This window comes from Staurois parvus, unplaced genomic scaffold (genome assembly GCF_062004578.1).
Source record: "Staurois parvus isolate SC_StPar_1 unplaced genomic scaffold, SC_StPar_1.0 ptg000001l, whole genome shotgun sequence".
Lineage (NCBI taxonomy): Eukaryota > Metazoa > Chordata > Amphibia > Anura > Ranidae > Staurois > Staurois parvus.
The window spans coordinates 972,754-993,115 of record NW_028317797.1 but is presented as its reverse complement, the minus strand read 5'-3'; the positions used below and the strand labels follow the sequence as shown (position 1 = coordinate 993,115).

At 40.5% G+C, this 20,362-nt stretch overlaps 2 protein-coding genes across 4 annotated transcripts in view; one reads left to right on the top strand and one right to left on the bottom strand.

Annotated features, from left to right (window-relative positions):
• RAB1A (RAB1A, member RAS oncogene family) overlaps positions 1-6,275 on the top strand; it is a 75,088-nt gene extending 68,813 nt beyond the window's left edge. The window contains exon 6 of the mRNA XM_089672431.1: positions 1,622-6,275. Coding sequence (XP_089528557.1) covers positions 1,622-1,819 — 198 coding nt within the window. The 3' untranslated portion in view covers positions 1,820-6,275. The remainder of the gene's footprint in view (positions 1-1,621) is intronic.
• The window catches only part of CEP68 (centrosomal protein 68), a 31,444-nt gene continuing 15,453 nt past the window's right edge, over positions 4,372-20,362 (bottom strand). For all 3 annotated transcript variants that reach the window (XM_089671612.1, XM_089670932.1, XM_089670218.1), the window contains exons 2-6: positions 17,843-19,143; positions 16,494-16,616; positions 12,582-12,678; positions 10,005-10,174; positions 4,372-5,656 (exon numbers count right to left, since the gene is read on the bottom strand). In XM_089671612.1, coding sequence (XP_089527738.1) covers positions 10,005-10,174; positions 12,582-12,678; positions 16,494-16,616; positions 17,843-19,087 — 1,635 coding nt within the window. In that variant the 5' untranslated portion in view covers positions 19,088-19,143 and the 3' untranslated portion in view covers positions 4,372-5,656. The remainder of the gene's footprint in view (positions 5,657-10,004; positions 10,175-12,581; positions 12,679-16,493; positions 16,617-17,842; positions 19,144-20,362) is intronic.

Sequence of the window (20,362 nt, the reverse complement as noted above, 5' to 3'; positions counted from 1 at the left end):
CCTTTAAAATCACATTTCGTTGCTTTGCAGCCAGAAATGAAGACAGTTTTTGTTCTATCCAGCTGTATTTACTCAGTGCAACTTATAAATAACATCCAAGAGAAAGCTAGAACACCAACATGTCAGAAAAAAATCCAAACAAACAATCACTTTTGAACCACCTGTGGCAATGTGGCCTGAGAATCTTCAAGGTGTGTTTTGGCAAAGCTCAGTCGTGACTGCATGGGGCCTTTCTTAAAAAGTGTTTGTTTTTTCCCCTTGCAAGCCTCCTATAAAAGCCACATTTGTAGATTATTTGTTATACTGTTGTCACGTGCACACAATGACCCCTCTTTGCCATAAATTCCTGCAACTGCTTTAGAGTGGCTGTAGGCCTTTTGGTAGCCTCTCTGGCTAGTTTCCTCCTGGCTTCTTCATCCAGTTTGGAGCCACATCCGGATCCAGGGAGGGGTCTGTGTTGTACCAAATACGTTCCACTTAAGACTTGACTGTGCTTCCAGGCATTGATAAAGCCTTTGAAATGTTTTTGTATCCATCTCCTGACTTCTACGTCTGCAACTTTATCCCAGAGATCTTTTGACAGTGCCTTGCCACCCATAGTTGGTTTGCTTCAGGTGCACTACCAGGGATGAAATGCTCCAGGAAAGCTCTTTTCATGCTGAGCTAATCAAAATGACCACAGATAACAGATGAAAGTCAAATGGCTTTGTGTGCCACTGAGAAGGTTATTAGCTACACCTGACTGAGTTTACAAGTCATTTTTAGAAAGGGGTGATCCTTTTTCCAACTCTGTAATTGTTTTTTTCTGACATTATTATTTCAGGTACTTATATAGCGCCGTCAATTTTACGCAGCGCTTTACATATATATTGTACATTCACATCAGTCCCTAACCCTCAAGGGGGGTACAGTCTAAAGTCCCTAACTTACATTCATACATACACATACACGGGCCAATTTAGACAGGAGCCAATTAAACCCCTCGTATGTTGTTTGTTGTTGTTGTACTGTGCCATGTATTGTCCCCCCTATTGTACAGCGCTGAGCAAACCCTTTGGCGCTATATAAACTCGTAGTAATAATAATAATAATAATAACCTACCAGCATGTCTTTGGAGTGTGGGAGGAAACCAGAGTACTAAGGAAACCCATGCGGGCACGGGGAGAACATGCAAACTCCAGTCACTTGGATGTTATAAGTTGCACTGAGTAAATACAGCTGGATAAAACAAAAAGTGATTATTTTAAAGGGGTGATTCCTTTCTATACACACGGTATCTTTTCAGGGAAGCATTTCCTTCCTCTATGTAGTAACTCTGAATGTTACTTTCTCCATCAACTAATCCCCCCCCCCAACCCCTCCCTTCCACATGTAATACCTTTTAGTTTGCTCTCTGTTTTAAATTGTAAGCTCTCATGAGCATCTTCTTTGCTTGAACTGTATTGTAAGTGTACTTCCCCCTTTTATATTGTAAAGTGCTTCAGAATATCAATCCTGTGTAATAATGATCTAGCATTGGCCAGAATTTTAACCTGCTCAACTCCGGTGTTCATAGCTTTTGCATTGTTTGTAAATGTTTGCATGTACAAGAGTTGACACTTTCCATCTGCTTTTTTGCAGGAATTTGCAGACTCTCTGGGAATTCCATTCTTGGAAACAAGTGCAAAGAACGCGACGAACGTAGAGCAGGCCTTTATGACAATGGCTGCCGAGATCAAAAAGCGAATGGGTCCTGGAGCTACAGCTGGCGGCGCAGAGAAGTCCAACGTCAAAATCCAGAGCACTCCAGTCAAGCAGTCCAGCGGAGGTTGCTGCTAAAACAGCCTGCCCCCTAAATCGCCCCATTCCCTCCTCACAGCAGTGAAATCTCAATCTGAACCTAAGTGACAAAACAAAAATTGCCTGAATTGTACTGTATGTAGCCGCACTACAACAGAATCTTACCGTCTCCCCAAAGGTCAGCGATTGTAAACGCTCAATACTGACTTTTTTTATGCCCTTGACTCAAGACAGCTAACTTCATTTTCAGAACTGTTTTAAACCTTTTTCCCCCTCCCTCATGTGTGCTGGTTTCTCAATACTGTGTGTAACCCTTGTTGCTTTACTAATACCAGAAGCCCCCCTACCTTGTGGTTGGTTAAATGACCCCCTTCCCCCTCCCACTTTTTTTTTTATGTTTCAATTGGCATGTTTAGGAGTCAGGTTTAGTCTTCTGAAGATGAAGTTCAGCCATTTTGTATCAAACAGCACAACAGTGTCTGTCGGTTTCCATGCATCAATAAAGTTTAGTGAGATGTTATATGTAAGATCTGATTTTGCTAGTTCTTTTCTTGTAGAGTTATAAATGGAAAGATTACACTTATCTGATTGGCCTCATTGGTTGCTGGAAGAGCCTGCGGCATGTGCCTCAACGTGCCGCAGGCCCCTTCAGCAACAGAAGCGAGACTAGTTTCTTCATACTCTGCATATAATTTGTGGCTGCAGAACATTGTGATTTGTTGCACAACATGTAACAAATAACTGAAGAAATGTTTAATAAATATTGTACGTATTGGAAGTAATATCAAACCGTATGGTGATAAGTATTGTCTTAATTTGTCTAGAAATGGGGAAAAATGAAGGCATTTTATTTTTTTTTTCTTGACCAACACTGCCCTGCATGTAATGAGAGTTTATGTATGGGTACTCTTCTACCAAACTAACAAGTGCTTAACTAACCCAATCAACTGCAACCACTATATTGCTTCACTTGTCTGTTTAGTAATGCTGAATGAGTAGGTGACATAGAGAATTGTCCAAGTGAGAGAAATGTCTTGGTTTGAATGTGCAGTGTTTGCCCTATTGTAATCAGGAATACATTTTCCTTAGTTCTCTCCTTCCGGTTTTTAGATTCTGCAGAGGTGTACAGCAGTGCAAGTGTGACGGTGATGTGATTTTGCCATTAACTTTATATACTCTGTTCCATTTCCCACAAAGTGCACCTGTTTTTGTGTACATGGAGGACATCCAATATTTACCCACAAGATGGCAGCTTTGTGTGCATGGGACAGGTCCACTTTATTCATTGTTTCACTGTAAGCTCCTCCCCAATGACATGTCACTTAAGTCCTAGGCTCGAACGGCAAATGTAAGAAGTGTAAACAATACAAGCTATAAAAAACGGAAAGCTCGCACATGAAAAACTGCAGAAAAGAAAATACATGACTTATATTTAACAGTGGTTTGAAAGATGAAGTCCTGTTGATTGTATATAGCAATTAAACGTCTGTGGATGGCTTATAAGTCTGCTAACTTATGCTACCTATACAGGTTGAAATTTGGAAGCCTGTGTGTGTCTTATTAATAATAATAAAACTCCTTAACACTGAATGTGTAGTAGTCAGACTTGGTCATAAGCTGTAGGCTTATGGGGGGGGGGGGGGGGGCTCTGTGAGTTGTATTAAATACCGTAGTGGTGTGCAGTAACACTGAGCGATTTTCATCAGTTTATTCTAGTCACACCAAGGAGAACATTTCTGATGGATTGCTCTTAGTTACTCCAATGCCTGAATTCCTCCTCTTGTCAGTGCCCTAAGGGTACTCGATGGGTACTGGTCAGTTCCTGATCATCCATTAGGAACTAAACTCTACAGTCTGCTAGCCCTGTGTCTTGGGATGCTGTGATCTGCTAAATACTTCTGGTAGTGTCAGTTGCTGTTCCTGACCCCCATACTCTTTTGGCCAGTAAGGCTGCCTGTTACACGAGGACAATAGGAACTTGCAGGTACTTTGAGGGGCTGGATCCATAACACTACTGCTAAGTGTGGAATTTGTAGATGACAGCAGCCATCACGCGTGGCTCTGAGTGAGGGCATCTAAAGATATGTATAGGTATCGCTTGTCTGTACTGACATTCCAGAGCTGTTCCCTTGGGGTACTAATAGGAGTACTTGGTGCATTTATCCTTGACTGGAATACTTTACCTGTTAAGGGTCTGCTCATGTGGCTTACTTCTAGTTCATGGTAACACAAATGTGTACAACATCACTACAGCCCTTAATACATAGGGCATGTGTTCACATTTCATTTTATCTTCACATTTGTTCATGCCAAGTTATTCTTATAAAGCATAAGACCAGACTGAAGCATTTCCTCTTTTGTGTATTTCTGCATCAATTTAAAAGCTGAGCGTGCTGTCCAGCACTTTACCAGGATTGCAGTCTCCATGTTAAACCTTTACTGGTCTTGCTGAATGTAGCCTTTCGGTATTAAGAACCTACAGAAGGTGGTAATGGTGTGCCAAGATCGCAGTGCAGTCACAATTTTTATCTTCTTACCAGCTCTGTACATTCCTTCTCACTTGATGTGTAAGCACCAATAACACAAGATAGTCAAGAATATTTCTTTATAGTTTCCATAAAAAGACACTTTAGATACAAATGGATAAAAAATCGGCAAGGTAGTTTAAAACATTCATAAAGTCACTGAAATATTTATATAACTGGAATTTAGAGACATGTTTAGGTCTTACAATGGATACTCATCTCCTCACAGCAGTACAGGTGGAATGTGGAGGGAGGAAATGCACTACATCAGCCATTTTTATACTTGCTTGCAAATTGGTATTTATTTCATTTTTGGCTGAACACCAGGAATTCTGCAAAATGTCCAGGCATCCTATGAGTTAATAAGTTCAATGAGACGCATGCCACCTTATGGACATATATCTTTAATTTAGATCTGACCATTTTATGGCGCACAGGAGAGCTGCTGTCTTCTCACACACAGCATTTCTGCCTGCCCCATTCACAGGAGCCTTTGTAGTTTGTGCTATGTGAACCCATTCACAAAGTGCTCTATTATTGGGCTGCTGGAAATGTGGCTAGAATGTCCTGTGCCAGAAGTATAGCAAAAGCTGTGCTCCATAAAAATGCCAGTTGTAAATAAGAGCTAAGTCCAGGAGGTAGCATGCACCTTATTGAACTTAACCTCTCATAATCCAGAACATTTTCACTGTTGCCATGCAGGTCTCCTGGAGACGTGTCTATTTATCTGTGTGCCTGTACTCCTCCTATGGGAAAGCAGATACTGACAGACAGCGCCGTGGTAGTACACTGAGAACTACACGCCAACAGCCGCAAAGGCTGTTAGAGCTTGTAGTGTTTTTCTTCACGGAATGCTGACTATTGTTTCATTTATAAATTGTGACAGCCAGCAGGAGGGGAGAAGATCCCCTGCTAGCTGTCACAATGGGGATTTTGGGGGGGGTTAACGGTCAGGGATTGCCTTGTTTGAAGTAGCAATTAAAGCCTGACTATATGGCGTGTAACTCTTATCCCTTTCTTAATCCAGACATTCAGTGCAGGGGTGATGTTTTCTATTTAGAACCATGTTAATGACTGTGTAGTTCAGTTTTAAAACAATTCCACCTGTGCTGCTCTGAAGTGATCACCATCAAGACAACATTGGAGGGAGTATTGTAAGACTGCATTCATATAGATTCCGATATGAACAGTTATCCTTCAGCATTGGACGGATTGTTTCTTTGCTGTACCTAGCTGTGGCACAGTGTTAATGCTTGTCAGAGTGAGTGCACTTTAAGACGGAATTAAACCATTCCAATATCAGAAACCAAGCTTCCACATTGTGTCAAATCCATCCTCCAGTGTGCATTATCTGAAACACAAAGGTGGTTAAGATTTTGATTATTAAAAAAGTTATATTAGTATATTAATGGATATTTAATTTTTTTTTTTTCATTCTAGTATAAAGCGTGGAAGGTGGGAACAGAACACAAGTAATGTTACCCCCAGAATTCCATGTTTTTCTTTAACTAGTATTTGGGTATTACAGCTAATGGGGAACAGTGTAAAAAAACAAAACAAACCATGTAGTTAGAATAACACTTGTCTGTCTTTTTATCAGCTAGTTTTAGGCTATGTTTTCCAATTTTGCTGTCTGTAATTTAATATAAATTGTATTGGAAAACCATCATTTTCTGGCAGTGTGGCAGGACTGTTTCTTACCAGCAAAGCAATCTGCATGAGTACTGAATTCCATTTGGAGAGCCTCATGTTGGCTTTTTGAGTTTTGTCTAGTCCCCATGTGTGCATAGTCTCATGCACTACCACTGTGTTCTGCCATAACTGTGCGTCCTCCACATTCTTTAGACTGTAAGCATTTGAATTAAGGACTCCTCTGAAATTGAATGTGCTTGTAAAATCTTATCCTACTGTTACTTGTATTGTTCCATCTATGTATACAAGCTGTCATATAATAAAAGTATCAAAACTGGTATATTTGGTAGTTCCATATAATTTAATGTTAAAAGATATCAAACACATGAAGAGCCTCTGTCATTTTGGCTTCCATGGAAAAACCTAAAAGTGATAAACTTGAGAGTAGCTGTGTATAATGTGCAGATGTAGAATAAGGGCTTTCTTTACACAAAATCATTTTAATTGTTGGTGTAGAGCTATCACAACCTTTGCAGCGTCCATATACCACCTTTAATACTGGCATGATTCTGAATATCTTTGGCACTGCTCATGTATCCACCAGATAGCCAAGGTCCATTCTGGAGCCTGCATAATGAACGCTGGTCCTGGTGGTAAATGGTTCTGATCTGTGATGTGAAACACTCACCACCTAAGCCAAGAGCATGACACCCCCTTCCCCAAGGTACAAATCTGGGAAACCGTAAAATAAAAGCAAATAGGCTTCCAGCATCAGCAACTTACGTGTTTTTCTGGAAAGTTCTCATTTTAAAAAGGTAAAGAATTTTTACTATGAAATAAGCAATGCCTGCAACCTGTGTGAGAGTAGGCCTCAAGGCTTTAGCAGGAGAATTGTTTTTCAAATGCAAACCATTCCTAATATCTAGCTGAATGAAGAGAAGCATGTGGAGGAATGTTATGAATATCCCCTCCTTCAAATGTATTATTAGCCTAAATGTGAGACTACCTGTAACCGCTTAGTCGAAGTAATTTTAACTTCTTAAAGTGTAACTAAACTCTGGACCCTGCATTCACTATATCTGGTCTCCCCGGACTCTGCATTCACTATATCTGGTCTCCCACAGTACACACAACATGGACATGCAATTATTTTAGTAAATATAAACTGCTAAATACCTTTTCGCAGTAGCATTTAGAGCAGTTTTGTGACTCCAGCAGAGCACTGGTTAAAGCTTGTAGGAGGTTTTTTTTTCTGCTCTAAGAGGATGTGAACCCCAGACCCTCTGTCTAGACAGTGCTGATTGGCCCTGTGCTGAACATATGCACCCTCCTAAGGAGAAAAAAAAAAACCCGCCTCTATCAATACACACCAAACTGAGCACGTGAACACAGGTTCAGTCTGTATCAGGTGGTCATTTCAACAAGATGAGGGGCAAAGAAGAAAGGATCAAACTGCCTTTTTGCACAGTGCAGAAGAATAGCCCCTTAGGTTCTACAGTGAGTATATCAAGCATGCTTTACTGCATATACAGACTGATTTCACTGTTGTGGATTTAGTAACACTTTGCATGATTTAGGAATGAGACAGGCTGTAGTCATTCTTACCAGGACTACCTTAAGATTGTTTAGGCCCCCATACATCACACAGCCTTTGCTGACCTTCAGCAACACCTGGGTTGGCTCTCACAGCACACATCCTGATGCTGAAAAGGTCAAGTGCTTCCACACCCCCAAAGCAAAAATGGGACATCCTGTAGCTGACCAACTGGTAATCCCACAAAATAACATTTTTTGTACTAAGGTGACAACACACATTCACTCTCCCATTGAATCTATTGTGGAAACCTTGGATGCCACCACAGATGGACTTCAAATATGTCTTCTTCTGTTCCTCTGCATTACATGGAGTGAGGATATTAGTAGTTCACAGAAGGAGGAAGGTGAGGTTGTTTTCAGGTCACATTAAAGGCTGCATTTCTGCAAGAGCAAGTTGGTTTCTGTACTTGCTGAAAAATGAAGACACCACGTCCAAAGCATGGTAAGGTGAAGCAGATGACATTTTTGTTTTTAGGTACCCTTTCAGTAAGATACCAGTCTAGACCTTCATGAAACATCATCTGACCAAGAATCCTTGACTGCCTTAGTGAAGCAGAGTGTGTCCTTTGGCTGTGGAGGCAGTTCTAAGTATCCAGTCATACTGCTGTGACTTGTCATGTGATTTGATAGCTTCAAATCAGACCTTATTGTTCACAATTGAAGCAGTCATATTAGTTTGATTCTGCTTTTGTCAGTTGCACCAATTTTGGAAAAAAAAAGTGAATGCATTACTTTTTGTAAGTTCAGGTGCCATTTGCATCCTCCAAGTCACAGATGTCTTGCAAGTCACATCTGAAGTCGGACTGACAGCCGACTCTGGCATAATGTGAATTCTAGTGAAGTCCCACGATTTCAAAGTTGGATTGGTGTAATCAGACTGGTCTCTTATCACCCCCCCCCCTTACTTTCTCAGAGCCTGGCTGTATACCCATCGGCAGTATGAATGTTTGCTTTTACCTGCCGCACCACACTTCCATTTTCTCCCCCGATGCAAAAAAAAAAAAAAGTGTTCTGCCACTAATACTCCCCCACCTCCTGCCTGATGCTTACTAGGATCTGTAATCCCAACAAAAAGGTACATTCTAGGCTTTGAAACAGAAAAATAAAATTATAGATTCAAGAGATGGACCATTTATAAGCAGTGAAAGTGGGATGGAACATTGCATTGCTTCTCTTTCCCCATTACAAGTCCTAATGCTGCCAGGAGCTAATGGGCAGTCTTAGGGGTTTGAAAGACATAGATAACAGACTGTGGAATACCAGGATAAAGATAAATCGTTCACCTTTAAAAAATAACTAAATGAACATATTTTTGCAAATAGATTGCAGGTGCAATGCCAGGCTGCTGCAGAATCTCAGTATAGCTGTCTGTCCACACCAGCAGTTACTGGAGAGCGAGAAGATCAATGAACTGCAAGAGCCCTCACCAGTGCCCTGTTAGTTCCTTGAGAACTAAAAGCCAGCTCACGCAATACAGACTGTAGCTGTAGTTCATTCAATCACAGAACTCTGCATGAAAGGCAGAGCCCTGCCCAGCCACTCTTTTTCAAATTGTTACAGCAGGAGTGGGGAGAGGATACCCCACCCACTGGTACAGGAGGATACCACAGGGGTGCAAGCAGGTTCTCTTTGGAAAACATTTTATAATACGTGTGTAACAAGTAGCATGTTATCAAAGGTGAACTTATCCTTTAACAACATACCGATACACTGTTTAGGAAATCAATCCCTCAGCCAATTGAGCATTTCTAAGTGTCTAGAGACTGAAAACTGGCTGGACAGAATCCCACTGTAGGTAATAGTAAGTTCATTGTTTGGAAATCACAAAAAAAAATTGAAAATGTATACATTTTGGTTTTAGATGTAAAAATACTAAAGTGTATTTATGTCTGATTTTTTTTAAAGCACAATTCCAACCCATAGTATTTATGTTTGAAACATTGGGGAAGGGTTACAATCTCTTGCTTTACTGCTATCTATGTCATTACTGGGGTGATTTCTCCTCACTTCCTTTTGGACATGGACCAAAACAAATTTTTAGTACAGTGAAGGGTAAGAACTTGACAAAGTTTTTATTGCAGTCCATGTTTTCCTTGTCCTAGTAATGCCACTTCTTGTATGGGTACCTCAGAGACTGGAAGGGAGGGAAAACTCACCAAACAGGAATAAAAAAACATAACAAATTCTTACTCCCATTTTCTTCAAACCTTTTTTTTCTGTATGCGTGTGGAGTTGGCTTTTATCATTTAGATGCATTTTTGTTTAGCAACAAATTATCAAATGCAAAAGAATAGCATAGTATGTTTGTTAATCAAAATATGTTAATATTTGCTCCATAGTGGACTAAAAGCCACCCACGTGTTCATAGCTAGCCCTGCACGGTCAATGAGTACAAGTAGTGCTACTCAGGTTTCCACACTATCGTGTCACGTCAGATGACATTCCTTCACTGCTTCTGCTGTCTTTCTTACCTAACTTGACTCCATCTCCAGGGAAACTGGTTGTTTTGGGTTACTGTTCCTCCCCAAGCCTTTATCAGTGACGGTATCCATAGCTTCAAGAACAGATGCATACAGGCGCTCAGTGTGTTTTTCAAGTTCTCCAGATTGTTTGGAAATTAATGCCAGGGTGTCCTTCAGAACTGATGAGAGGTTACAGAAAAGGTCAGTGTAGCATCTCCAGGAACAAGAACACGACTCCACTCATAATTCATGTGTCGGTTTGTGAATGTTTACTGACAGAGTCCCTGACCTCATGTCCTACAAGTCAGATCTGCTAAGCATTAACTCTCCAATGACTAACAATTCACTGCTTATACGTCAAGTTCTGCAGAAAACAAAATGACTTGAATTCTTTTGTAGTCACCCTGGAGCCTGTGATTAGAAGCATCTACTGTGTATATATAATGGAGGTAGCTGATTGGCATGTCATAGCTCCGGTGTGGTCAGCATCATTACTACCTTTGTTCATGACATGGCTACTGTACTGGCACTGTATTGCTAAATGTAGCTGACTACATCTTAAATATATATGAACACTTACTGTCGAAGCTGCATTTAAATGGAAGAGCACAGTACTACTTGCATGGAGTCTGGCCAGATACACAAATGGAGACTAAAAGGACATCGATGGACAGGCAGATCTGATGGGAACATCCATTCTCCTCTATGGAGGGGCGGGTGTAAATGGACATGTTTCCATTTACACTCACCTACATCTAACCCAATAAAAACAGACAGATGGGGATCTGTTCCTCTTTCATCCAGTGGACTGGATCAGATGGCAGTCTGGTATAAACAGACACATGGTCCGTTTACATGTACCTGTCCATAGAGGAGAGCGGGCAGTGTCTACTCTGCATTTCTAGATTGTAAGCTCGAAAGAGTAGGGCCCTCTAACCCCTCGTGTGCTGTTTGTAGTTGCTGTAATGTTTCATGTATTTTCCCCCCCCTCTATTGTACAGCGCTGAGCAAACCCTTTGGCGCTATATAAACGCGATGTAATAATAATAATAAGCTGGAGGGAACACGGATCTGTCATTCTCCTGCTCAGAGGGGATCAGCAAACAGGTCCCCTGCTGAGCAAGCAGATCACAGGCGGAGTCCACCCTGTGTGAAAGCGGCCTAATTGTCAGTCACATATGGAAGAGTTAAAATATTTAGGACCTGTATGTGGATACTTAACAGCTAGTCACAGATAAAGATAGGTGAGCCAGGAAAAACCTGACATTCCAAGCTGCAGTAGGATCTTCCTTTGTTCTTCTCCAGGTAAGCACAGTGCTCTCAGTTACGTAGCTAAGAGGGTAGAACACTAGATTCTGGTGTCAAGTCCTGGATTTCTCAGCTAGAACCATCTTACATTAAAACAATATCCTTTTACTACAGCAAGGTTCTCTAAAGGACCACCAATATTGTAGTCTGATAAGCTGCTCTCAAGCACCCCTTAACCTGTCATTTTTTGCTGCTCAGCTTGGCTTGCATGTAAATCTGGTAAAAAACTACAAGAAAAAAAATCCTAATGGCTGGCTGGCACGTTTTCCTGGGTAGAGTCCCACTGCATTAGGCAGCCTTTTCAATATGAAAGAGCTGCAACTCACCAAATCTTAGGGCTTGTTGGGTATTTTTGCAGTGAACATGCATTGCTGAGGTGCATTTAAAGTTAATAGCACTGCAGCAAAACACCACATGTACAGTGCGTTACTTATAAGGCCTGGTGTGAACGGGCCCTTAAAGCAGAACTATAGGCAAACCCCCCCATTTTGGATAGAGTATGGGAAGGTTACAACCTCTAGAAATTTGTTTTTTTGCCATCTGTCTCACATTGGGGAGATTTACCTTCACTTCTTGTCCCATAGCAAAAACAGAAAGAAATGGCAGCAAATAATGGGAATCTCTTGGGGCCCCTAGGTCACCAGAACTAGTGTCCCCATTGGAAGATTTCCCAACTATTACTGTTTTGGGATCTTCTTTTATTTTCACTTTCAAGGATAATGGTAAGGACAAATAGAGAATGTGAATCTCCCTAACGGGCACCGGCAGCAATAAAAAAACCTAAAAGGTGTTCTAATACATCTCAACCCTACCTTAGCACTAAAAGTTTTGCCTTTAGTTATACTTGAAACATTTGCTGCAACCGTGTGAACAAGCCTTTAGGCTCCATGCACACAAGCTGTTTTTTAAGCTAAGGAACACATGAAAATGCTGGATAAAAATGCTGGTAATAGCGGTTTTAGTAGCTTTTTAGTAGCATCCAGAATTATTAGCAGTTTTACAGTACATGTGGGGGGGGGCACTGTTAGGAGCATTTTGCTTTTTTTCTGCTGAAAAAGAGCTCCAAAAAAAAAAAAACTTTTAAAAAAAATTTTTCTTCTACATGCTGAAGCTCACAAAAATGCTAATAGCCTAAAGTAGTGTGCATGGATACATAGAAGAACTATTTAGATTCCAGGAACAGACAAAAATATGTGAATAATAGCTTCTAGGAGCTTAACAAAAATGCTAGTGTGCATGAAGCCTACAAGGTTTTACCAAAATCCAAACAAACCTTACCAGAGGAATTAACTGCCAAACATTTCACCAGGGACTCTCCTTCCTTCCGAATTGCATTAGCCAGTGTTCTCTGCTCCACAACATCCTTCTTCAATTTCTACAATGGACATGTGAGCTTTGTAAAAACATTACGCATACAGTAGGGAAATCTTACAAATCTGCACATCTTCCAACAGACAAAAAAACTCGCTCTTTGAATGACCTGAAGACATGTTGCAGATGTTCTGCTCACTGCATTCATACACAGTGATACCCAATCTGTTGTGCCGTTTTGCTCTAAAAAGGTTTATATTATTGACAACATAAACACAGCCATTTTAGTAAAGGCTTCTGTACATCTTCAAGAGCAGTCTTTCTCAACCAGGGTGCCCAGGCACCCTGGGGTACCTTGAGGTTTTATTCAGGGGTGCCTTGGCAAAATGTCTAAAAATAGCCAAAAACGTGTATACAAGCCAGCAGGTGGAACAAGCCTGCCTTTTAGTTACACAAAGCCACAGGTTTTCATTGTGCACCATTACGAGCTTCTATCTGCCGGAATCCTGACAACCAATGACATCATCAGTTGATAAGGTGGATGTCAGTTCTCTGCACAGCCCCCCAGTTTGACCCTCCCCTGTCCCTCTCCATCAGTGCTGGGGTCACATTAACTCAGTGATGGAGAAAAACTGAGGGAGAAGAGAAACATTAGAATACTACTCAGTACCAGTGAGAAAAAGTATTTGCTTTGGAAGAATAAATCCCCTCTAATGTTGGGGGTCCTAAATGTGTAGGTGTTGCTGCATTATATAAAACTATTAGAATAGTTTTTCACATTTTAGAATGGGGTGCCTCAAGACTGCCCATAATTTTAAAGGGTGCCTTGACTGAAAAAAGGTTGAGAAACACTGTTCAAGAACATGTAAGGAGCGTACTTTAATCTACATGCTTGAGAGATGGTTCACACCAGGAATCAAACAGAAATTCACATACAATCCATGTGCTATGTGAATGGGCTGAAATCACACCAGATCTCAGCAAAAGTAGAGCATGCAGTACTTTACAAAATGCAGAGAAACCGGATTTCATGGTACTTTTGGTGCAGGAAAACACACTGAGTTTGCAAGATGTTTGGCATTTTGAACACAGGCTTCCTGCAACAAGTTCTGGTGTGAACTAGCCCCAAGATCCAAAGCATATCTAAACCAAAAATTAAAATACCTTGCAGATTACCAGTCCATGCACAAGGTGTCTGCATTTTTTCTGTTTTTTTCAGGCTTTTCCCCACTTATTTTCGCCTGCTGATTCTGCAGATAACACCACTTTCTATCCCTTCATGTCTACAATCATTTCTCCACTGTATCTATAAAGGCAAACAGTTCATACAAAGACAGGACTTCAAACACGTCTGCCTTTGTTCATCTCTATTACATGGTGGACTGATGGGACTAGATGTTTACACCAGCAAGATATAGGTTCATTTGCGTTCTTTTAAACTAAGCAACAATTTTGCAAGAATGGCAGCATCCTTAACAGGTTAGATTCCTGTATTTAGCCCAAATGTTCCCTTAAAAAACCCAGTGTCATTAGTACAGTGATCAGTGTATATTTCTAGCACTGATCACTGTATTAGTGTCACGGGTTCCCGCAAAGTGCTAGTTAATGTAAAAATGTCCACCGCAATAGTCGCAGTCCCGCTATAAGACGCTGATCACCACCATTACTACTATAAAAAAATTAAATAAAAAAAAATTCCAGTATATGTCCCATAGTTTGTAGATGCTATAACTTTTGTGCAAACTAATCAACATTCACTTATTGGAATTTTTTTACCAACAATTTGTAGCAGAATACATTTTGGCCTAAATGTATGAAGAAATTTGATTTTTAAATTTTTTTATTGGACGTGTTTTATAGTAAAAAAAATATTGTTTTTTTCCTCCCAAATTGTCGGTCTTTTTTGTTTATAATGCAAAAAGTAAAAAACGTCAGATGTGATCAAATACCACCAAAAGAAAGGTCTATTTGTGGGTGGAAGGAAACATTTAATTTATGTACAGAGTTGCATGACCAATTTTCAGTTAAAGTAATGCAGTGCTGTTTCACAAAAAAAATGGCCTGGGCAAGAAGGAACCGGGGGGGGGGGGGGGGGTTTGAGGGTAAATCTTCCAGAGGACAAGTGGTAAAATGAGGCCCCAAACTGTTCTCTGTTTGCAAAGGCTTCACTTTCCTTTGACATTTCACAGCTGACCAGAAAGGGTTTCCTTGAACCTGGAAATACTGCAGGTTTAGAATCTTTCACTATACAGGTGAAACTCGAAAAATTAGAAAATTGTGCAAAAGTTCACTTTTCAGTAATGCAACTTAAAGGTGAAACTAATATATGAGATAGACTCATTACATGCAAAGCAAGATTTGACAAATCATGGCTTGAACTAATTGTGATGATTATGGCTTACAGCTCATGAAAACCCCAAATCCACAATCTCAGAAATTAGAATATTACATGCAATCAATAAAACAAGGATTGTACATAGAACAATATCGGACCTCTGAAAAGTAAAGGAAGGAATATGTACTCAGTACTTGGTTTGGGCCCCTTTTGCAGCAATTATTGCCTCAGTGTGGCATGGCATGGAAGCTATCAGCCTGTGGCACTGCTGAGGTGTTATGGAAGACCAAGATGCTTCAATAGCGGCCTTCAGCTCTTCTGCATTGTTCGGTCTCATGTCTCACATCTTTCTGAGAGTCAGCATCCCCATAAAGCTTGTCTGCGGAAGGAAGCATGAAGTGCTCCAAAATCTCCTTGTAGACGGCTGTGTTGACCCTGGACTTAATGAAGCACAGTGGACCAACACCAGCAGATGACATGGCTCCTCAAATCAACAGACTGTGGAAACTTCACACTGGACTTCCAGCATCTTGCAGTGTGTGCCTCTCCATTCTTCCTCCATACTCTGGGTCCTTGGTTTCAAATGAGATGCAAAAGTTGCTCTCATCAAAAAAGAGGACTTTGGACCACTGAGAAAGACCAGGTCTGTTTTTCTTTAGCCCAGGTAAGACGCTTCTGACGTTGTTTGTTGATCAGGAGCGGCTTGACAAGAGGAATGCAACATTTGAAGCCCATGTCCAGGATCCGTCTGTGTGTGGTGGCTCTTGATCCACTGACTCCAGCCTCAGTCCACTCCTTGTGAAAGTCCCCAACACTTTTGAATGGCCTTTTCCTGACAATCCTCTCCAGGCTGCGGTCATCCCTGCTGTTTGTGCACCTTATTGTTCCACACTTTTCCCTTCCACCTAACTTTCTATTAATGTGATTTGATACAGCACTTTGGGAACATCCAACGTCTTTTGCAATTACCTTTTGAGGCTTTCCCTCCTTATGGAGGGTGTCAATGATGATTTTCTGCACAACTGTCAGGTCAGCAGTCTTTCCCATGATTGTGATTTCTACTGAACCAGACTGAGAGACCATTTAAAGGCTCAGGAACCCTTTGCAGGTGTTATGTCTTAATTAGCTGATTAGAGTGGGACACTTTGAGCCTAGAATATTGCACCTTTTCATAATATTCTAAATTTCTGAGATTGTGGATTTGGAGTTTTCATGAGCTGTAAGCCATAATCATCACAATTATGACAAATCACGGCTTGAACTATCTTGCTTTGCATGTAATGAGTATCTCATATATTAGTTTCACCTTTTAAGTTGCATTACTGAAATAATTGAACTTTTGCACGATATTCTAATTTTTTTGAGTTTCACCTGTATATTTTATTGAGAATGTAAATTATGTCTACGACAACTGCTGCAGTTATGCACTATTCAGTTAAAGCAATCTAGCCCCTGAAACAGTGAACGTAAGAAGTTCATCTCTCCGTAACATTTGATCTCAACTTGTCTTATGTAGATATAAAAGATAAAGAGTAAAACCTTACCAAGTAAAGGTTGAGTGACAGCTGTATGCTCTCCATGCTAGGCTTTGGGGCGGTCCAGTTGTCTGTTACTTCCGCAACACTGTACAGCCATTGTATCAACTTGTCCAACTGAAGACAGAATTTCTAGACCAAGTGCAACAGATCAGAATGAGTTTGGGAGTATATACACTCTGGTGATAATATACACCCTCATGTGGGAAAGTACCAGGTCTTCTGACATGTTAATATCAATTACAATCTATTGTCAGGCAACTACTGAAGCAATCCATGTATGCAGTTCACCGAAAAAAACATGCAATTAACTACATGTAATATATGTACAGGTATTACAACTGGCAGGATAAACAGGTGAAAATGAAGGGGAAAAAAAACTGCAGTCACCACATCTAGTGACTGGTATCTGGCAGTAGATTACATTTATGTTCTTATGTTTGCATACACTTTATTACATCTTGTCTCTTGTAAGTTAAACGTGTACCAATGGTAGTACTCATCCTCACTATGTCAGATGTACTGCGAGTTCACAAGCCCTGCATGCTTCTGGTTTGCATAATGATGCTTCACCATACATACCGCTTTGTGGTAAAATATCCACACTCTTATGACGGCTTCCTTTATCCAGGAGGCATTCCAAAGAATACAGAGATTTGCCCCATGAGTTGGACATGTGTGCTTGCACTTAAAGCCAGTAACCTTAGTGGGAGCTTGTGGTCTTACAAGGCTGAATGGAGAGCAGCTTGAGATGGAAGTGAAGACGATGTGTACTATTAACCTCTAGACACAGGTATGTAGGTGACTGCTCAAAGACAGAAGTGGCAGCAAGTACAGCTAAAGGCTGGTACACATCGGCTGGTTCAGCAGAAACTGGCAGACATTCGGCCAGTGCGTAGAGCAGCCTGTTTGACAGAAGATTACCTAACGTCTGGCTTCTGACGAACAGGCATGCTTTAAAACCAGCAGCCAATTGGCATCTGAGCAGCTCTTTCAGCCAATAGCTGTAAACGCTGACCGGTATGTTCTGTCGGAGGGGATGGACCCCCTGTCAGAGCAAAATATCTCAGCGGGGAGATCGCTGTACTAACATCACATAGTTAGTATAGCGAAAGTCTTTTTTTTTTTTTTTTTTTTAAATTTCAGCCCGCTGGATTGAACGAAAAAAAAAAAAAAAAAAAAAAAAAAAAAACTGTGTGTACCAGGCTTTAGAAAAATATAAGACTCAAAAGCTGTGATAATAGTTACAGCAGGAATGATGGGGTTTATTTAAATTATCAATGGTTTTTCAATTTTGACTGAATTCTACATAAAGAAAAGAAAAAAAAAAATTAATAAGCATGATTATAGTTGCATACCTGAATCCTTTGGACGAGGGATTTATTGTCTTGTATATTTGGCATTGATGGACATCTAATCAGTTCTACAAGTGATGAATTACCACCATCAAGCATGTCCCTTAGAGAGGAAAACCTTTTTATTTCAGAGTTGTGTTTTTGGCAAGTTGACAATTGACATACAAAGCTTAGATCTTTGAAGTCATCACTTGTGGTTCTGCTCTTCAATGAATCCAATAATCCTTGATCTACATCAATACCGGACAAATCCAATGTCCGTTTACTAGAATTGGCTTGATCACAATTTGTGCTTCCGGCCTGACCTACTTCTAATGAAAGGTCCTTCAGATGGGCAGCTAAAGTGTCCAACTCTTTCAGGGAAGGTGGTAAGGAAAGATATTCCTCATCACTATCCAGATCCTTCTGTTTTGGTAATACACTTGTGCTTGCCAGAAACTGAGCTGGCTTTTGTAAACTTTCTCTAGCAGACCTGTCTGTTGTCAACAGTTTATCAAACACATTATATTTAGGAAGACAAAAAGAGTCTGTGGACTCCTTAGCAAGATCTACTTTGCTGGTATAAGGCGAGAGGTCCCCATAGGATGTTAAATGAGAAGACTCCGAGGGGTTCCATAAACTGCGATGAGCGGTTCTTCTACACAGAGGTGTTGAAAAGGCATGTGGTGATTTCAGGCCGTTTGTATGTGAAGAACTACCAGTCTTTAGTTTATAATCTTCTGGATATGAAGAGCCAAAAGAGTCAAACTTACTTTCACATGAGAGATTATAGCTACCAATATCTATTCCAGAATCTTGCAAAAACCCATCTGCTACTGCTTCTTCATTACCCTTATTCAAAAAGTACTTTGGATTCAATGGATATGTATAATCTAGCAAGTCCTGGTACTCTTTATTTGGGTCCCAGTTTGGAGAATCCCTGTCAGGACGAGGTGGAGGAGTGTTAGGAATTGCACAAGCCCAATACTGTTCTTGCAAGGTTTGGGGCTTTTGTGAATGTTTTTCAGAAGCAGCACTCTGGATAAAATTAGAACTTGAATTGTAAGTGCCCTTTGACTGGGCTGATGAAATGTCACAATAAGACCATGAAGAGTCATTAAAAGTCCTCAACTGATCCTGCTCAAGGTCGTCATTTTCATTGGAGGTTTTAGTTGTAGGTTCAGCTCTTAAAGAATAATGTCCTGTAGTGTATAATGGCTGACAACTGAACCCGTGTGACAGAAAGTCTTTATCAGCAGAGGAATCCATTGAAATCTTTGTGGCCAGAGCCACTAACCATAGTATGAGGTTTTCTGTCTCCTTCCCTAGGAGGAAAAAAAAAAAAGGAAAATACACCAGTTAAAATAAACACTATAGCAAATTTTAAAATGAACCATTTGTTATGTCTTCTCAACCTTTATAATGCATTTCTATCTTATGTACAATCCTGTTAGATGAAAACACTTACACGATGACCCAACTGTCACTACACACACACACAACACCTGAAAATTAAAAAAAAAAAAAAAAAAAAAAAAAAAAAGCAGGAAAAGCAATGGACTATGACTGGTCCCCTCCCACCTCTATGCATTTTCATGGAGAGAGAAGAGCCGTTCACTGTAAAAGCATTAATATATGAAATCAATGTTTTTTTTGTCAGACTTACTGTATTTTGGGACTATTTTAGAATAAAATTAATGACAAAGAGTTAGGCTTTAAAGCTTAATTGCACATCTATGGGCAAAGAAAAAAAATTCTTTCCCATGCAGTGGGGCTGTGCCTGTACTGTCACTGTTCAGAGTTGACCGAGTACTAACTGATCAGCAGTGGCCCCTCAGTTGTCAGGCTTTGAGTCAGCTTTTCTATTCCCACACTTCTCCCTTAAACCAAAAGTTCAGTTGGAGTATAAGAAATGCAGAGTCACAAAACCCAATGTTATATTATTGTATCAGTCAACAGCAAAATGTATTATTTACAATGTGTGGACCGGGATTTTCACGGTAATAATTCCACGCGGTGTAAGGTGAATCAAAGAATGAGACCACGATGGGCTATTGAGGTAAAATGCCATGTTACTGAGCAGCTTAATTCCTGTCGTTGGGCTGTGTCCTTGTCAGACAAGTTCTAACATGTAAGGACACAAGACCACATCAGCAAGCAGTCACTTAGCAATACTCTGCACTTGCTCTGATTACTAAACCATCAAACATACCAACACATGGAACATTAGGTAATAAAATTGTGCAACAAATCACAGGTCAGCTACTAATAGATTTTAAAGTGGAACTTCACTCTCTCAATCAACATGGGCTATTTTTAATCCTTATGCTGCTAGCATTAATAAACAGATAGGAAAGTATTTCATGTTAACTTTTTTGAAACTGGTTTTCTACATTTTGATCAGTTACTTCCTGGTTCCCAGGCCTAGGCAAATGATGCCATAAATCCCAGGAGTCTTCATGAGGAGAGGCGGGGCTTTCTCAGCTAAGCACTCCCTCCTGCCTGGATGCCTGGGAAAAGGACAGGGGAATTCCAGGAAGCAAA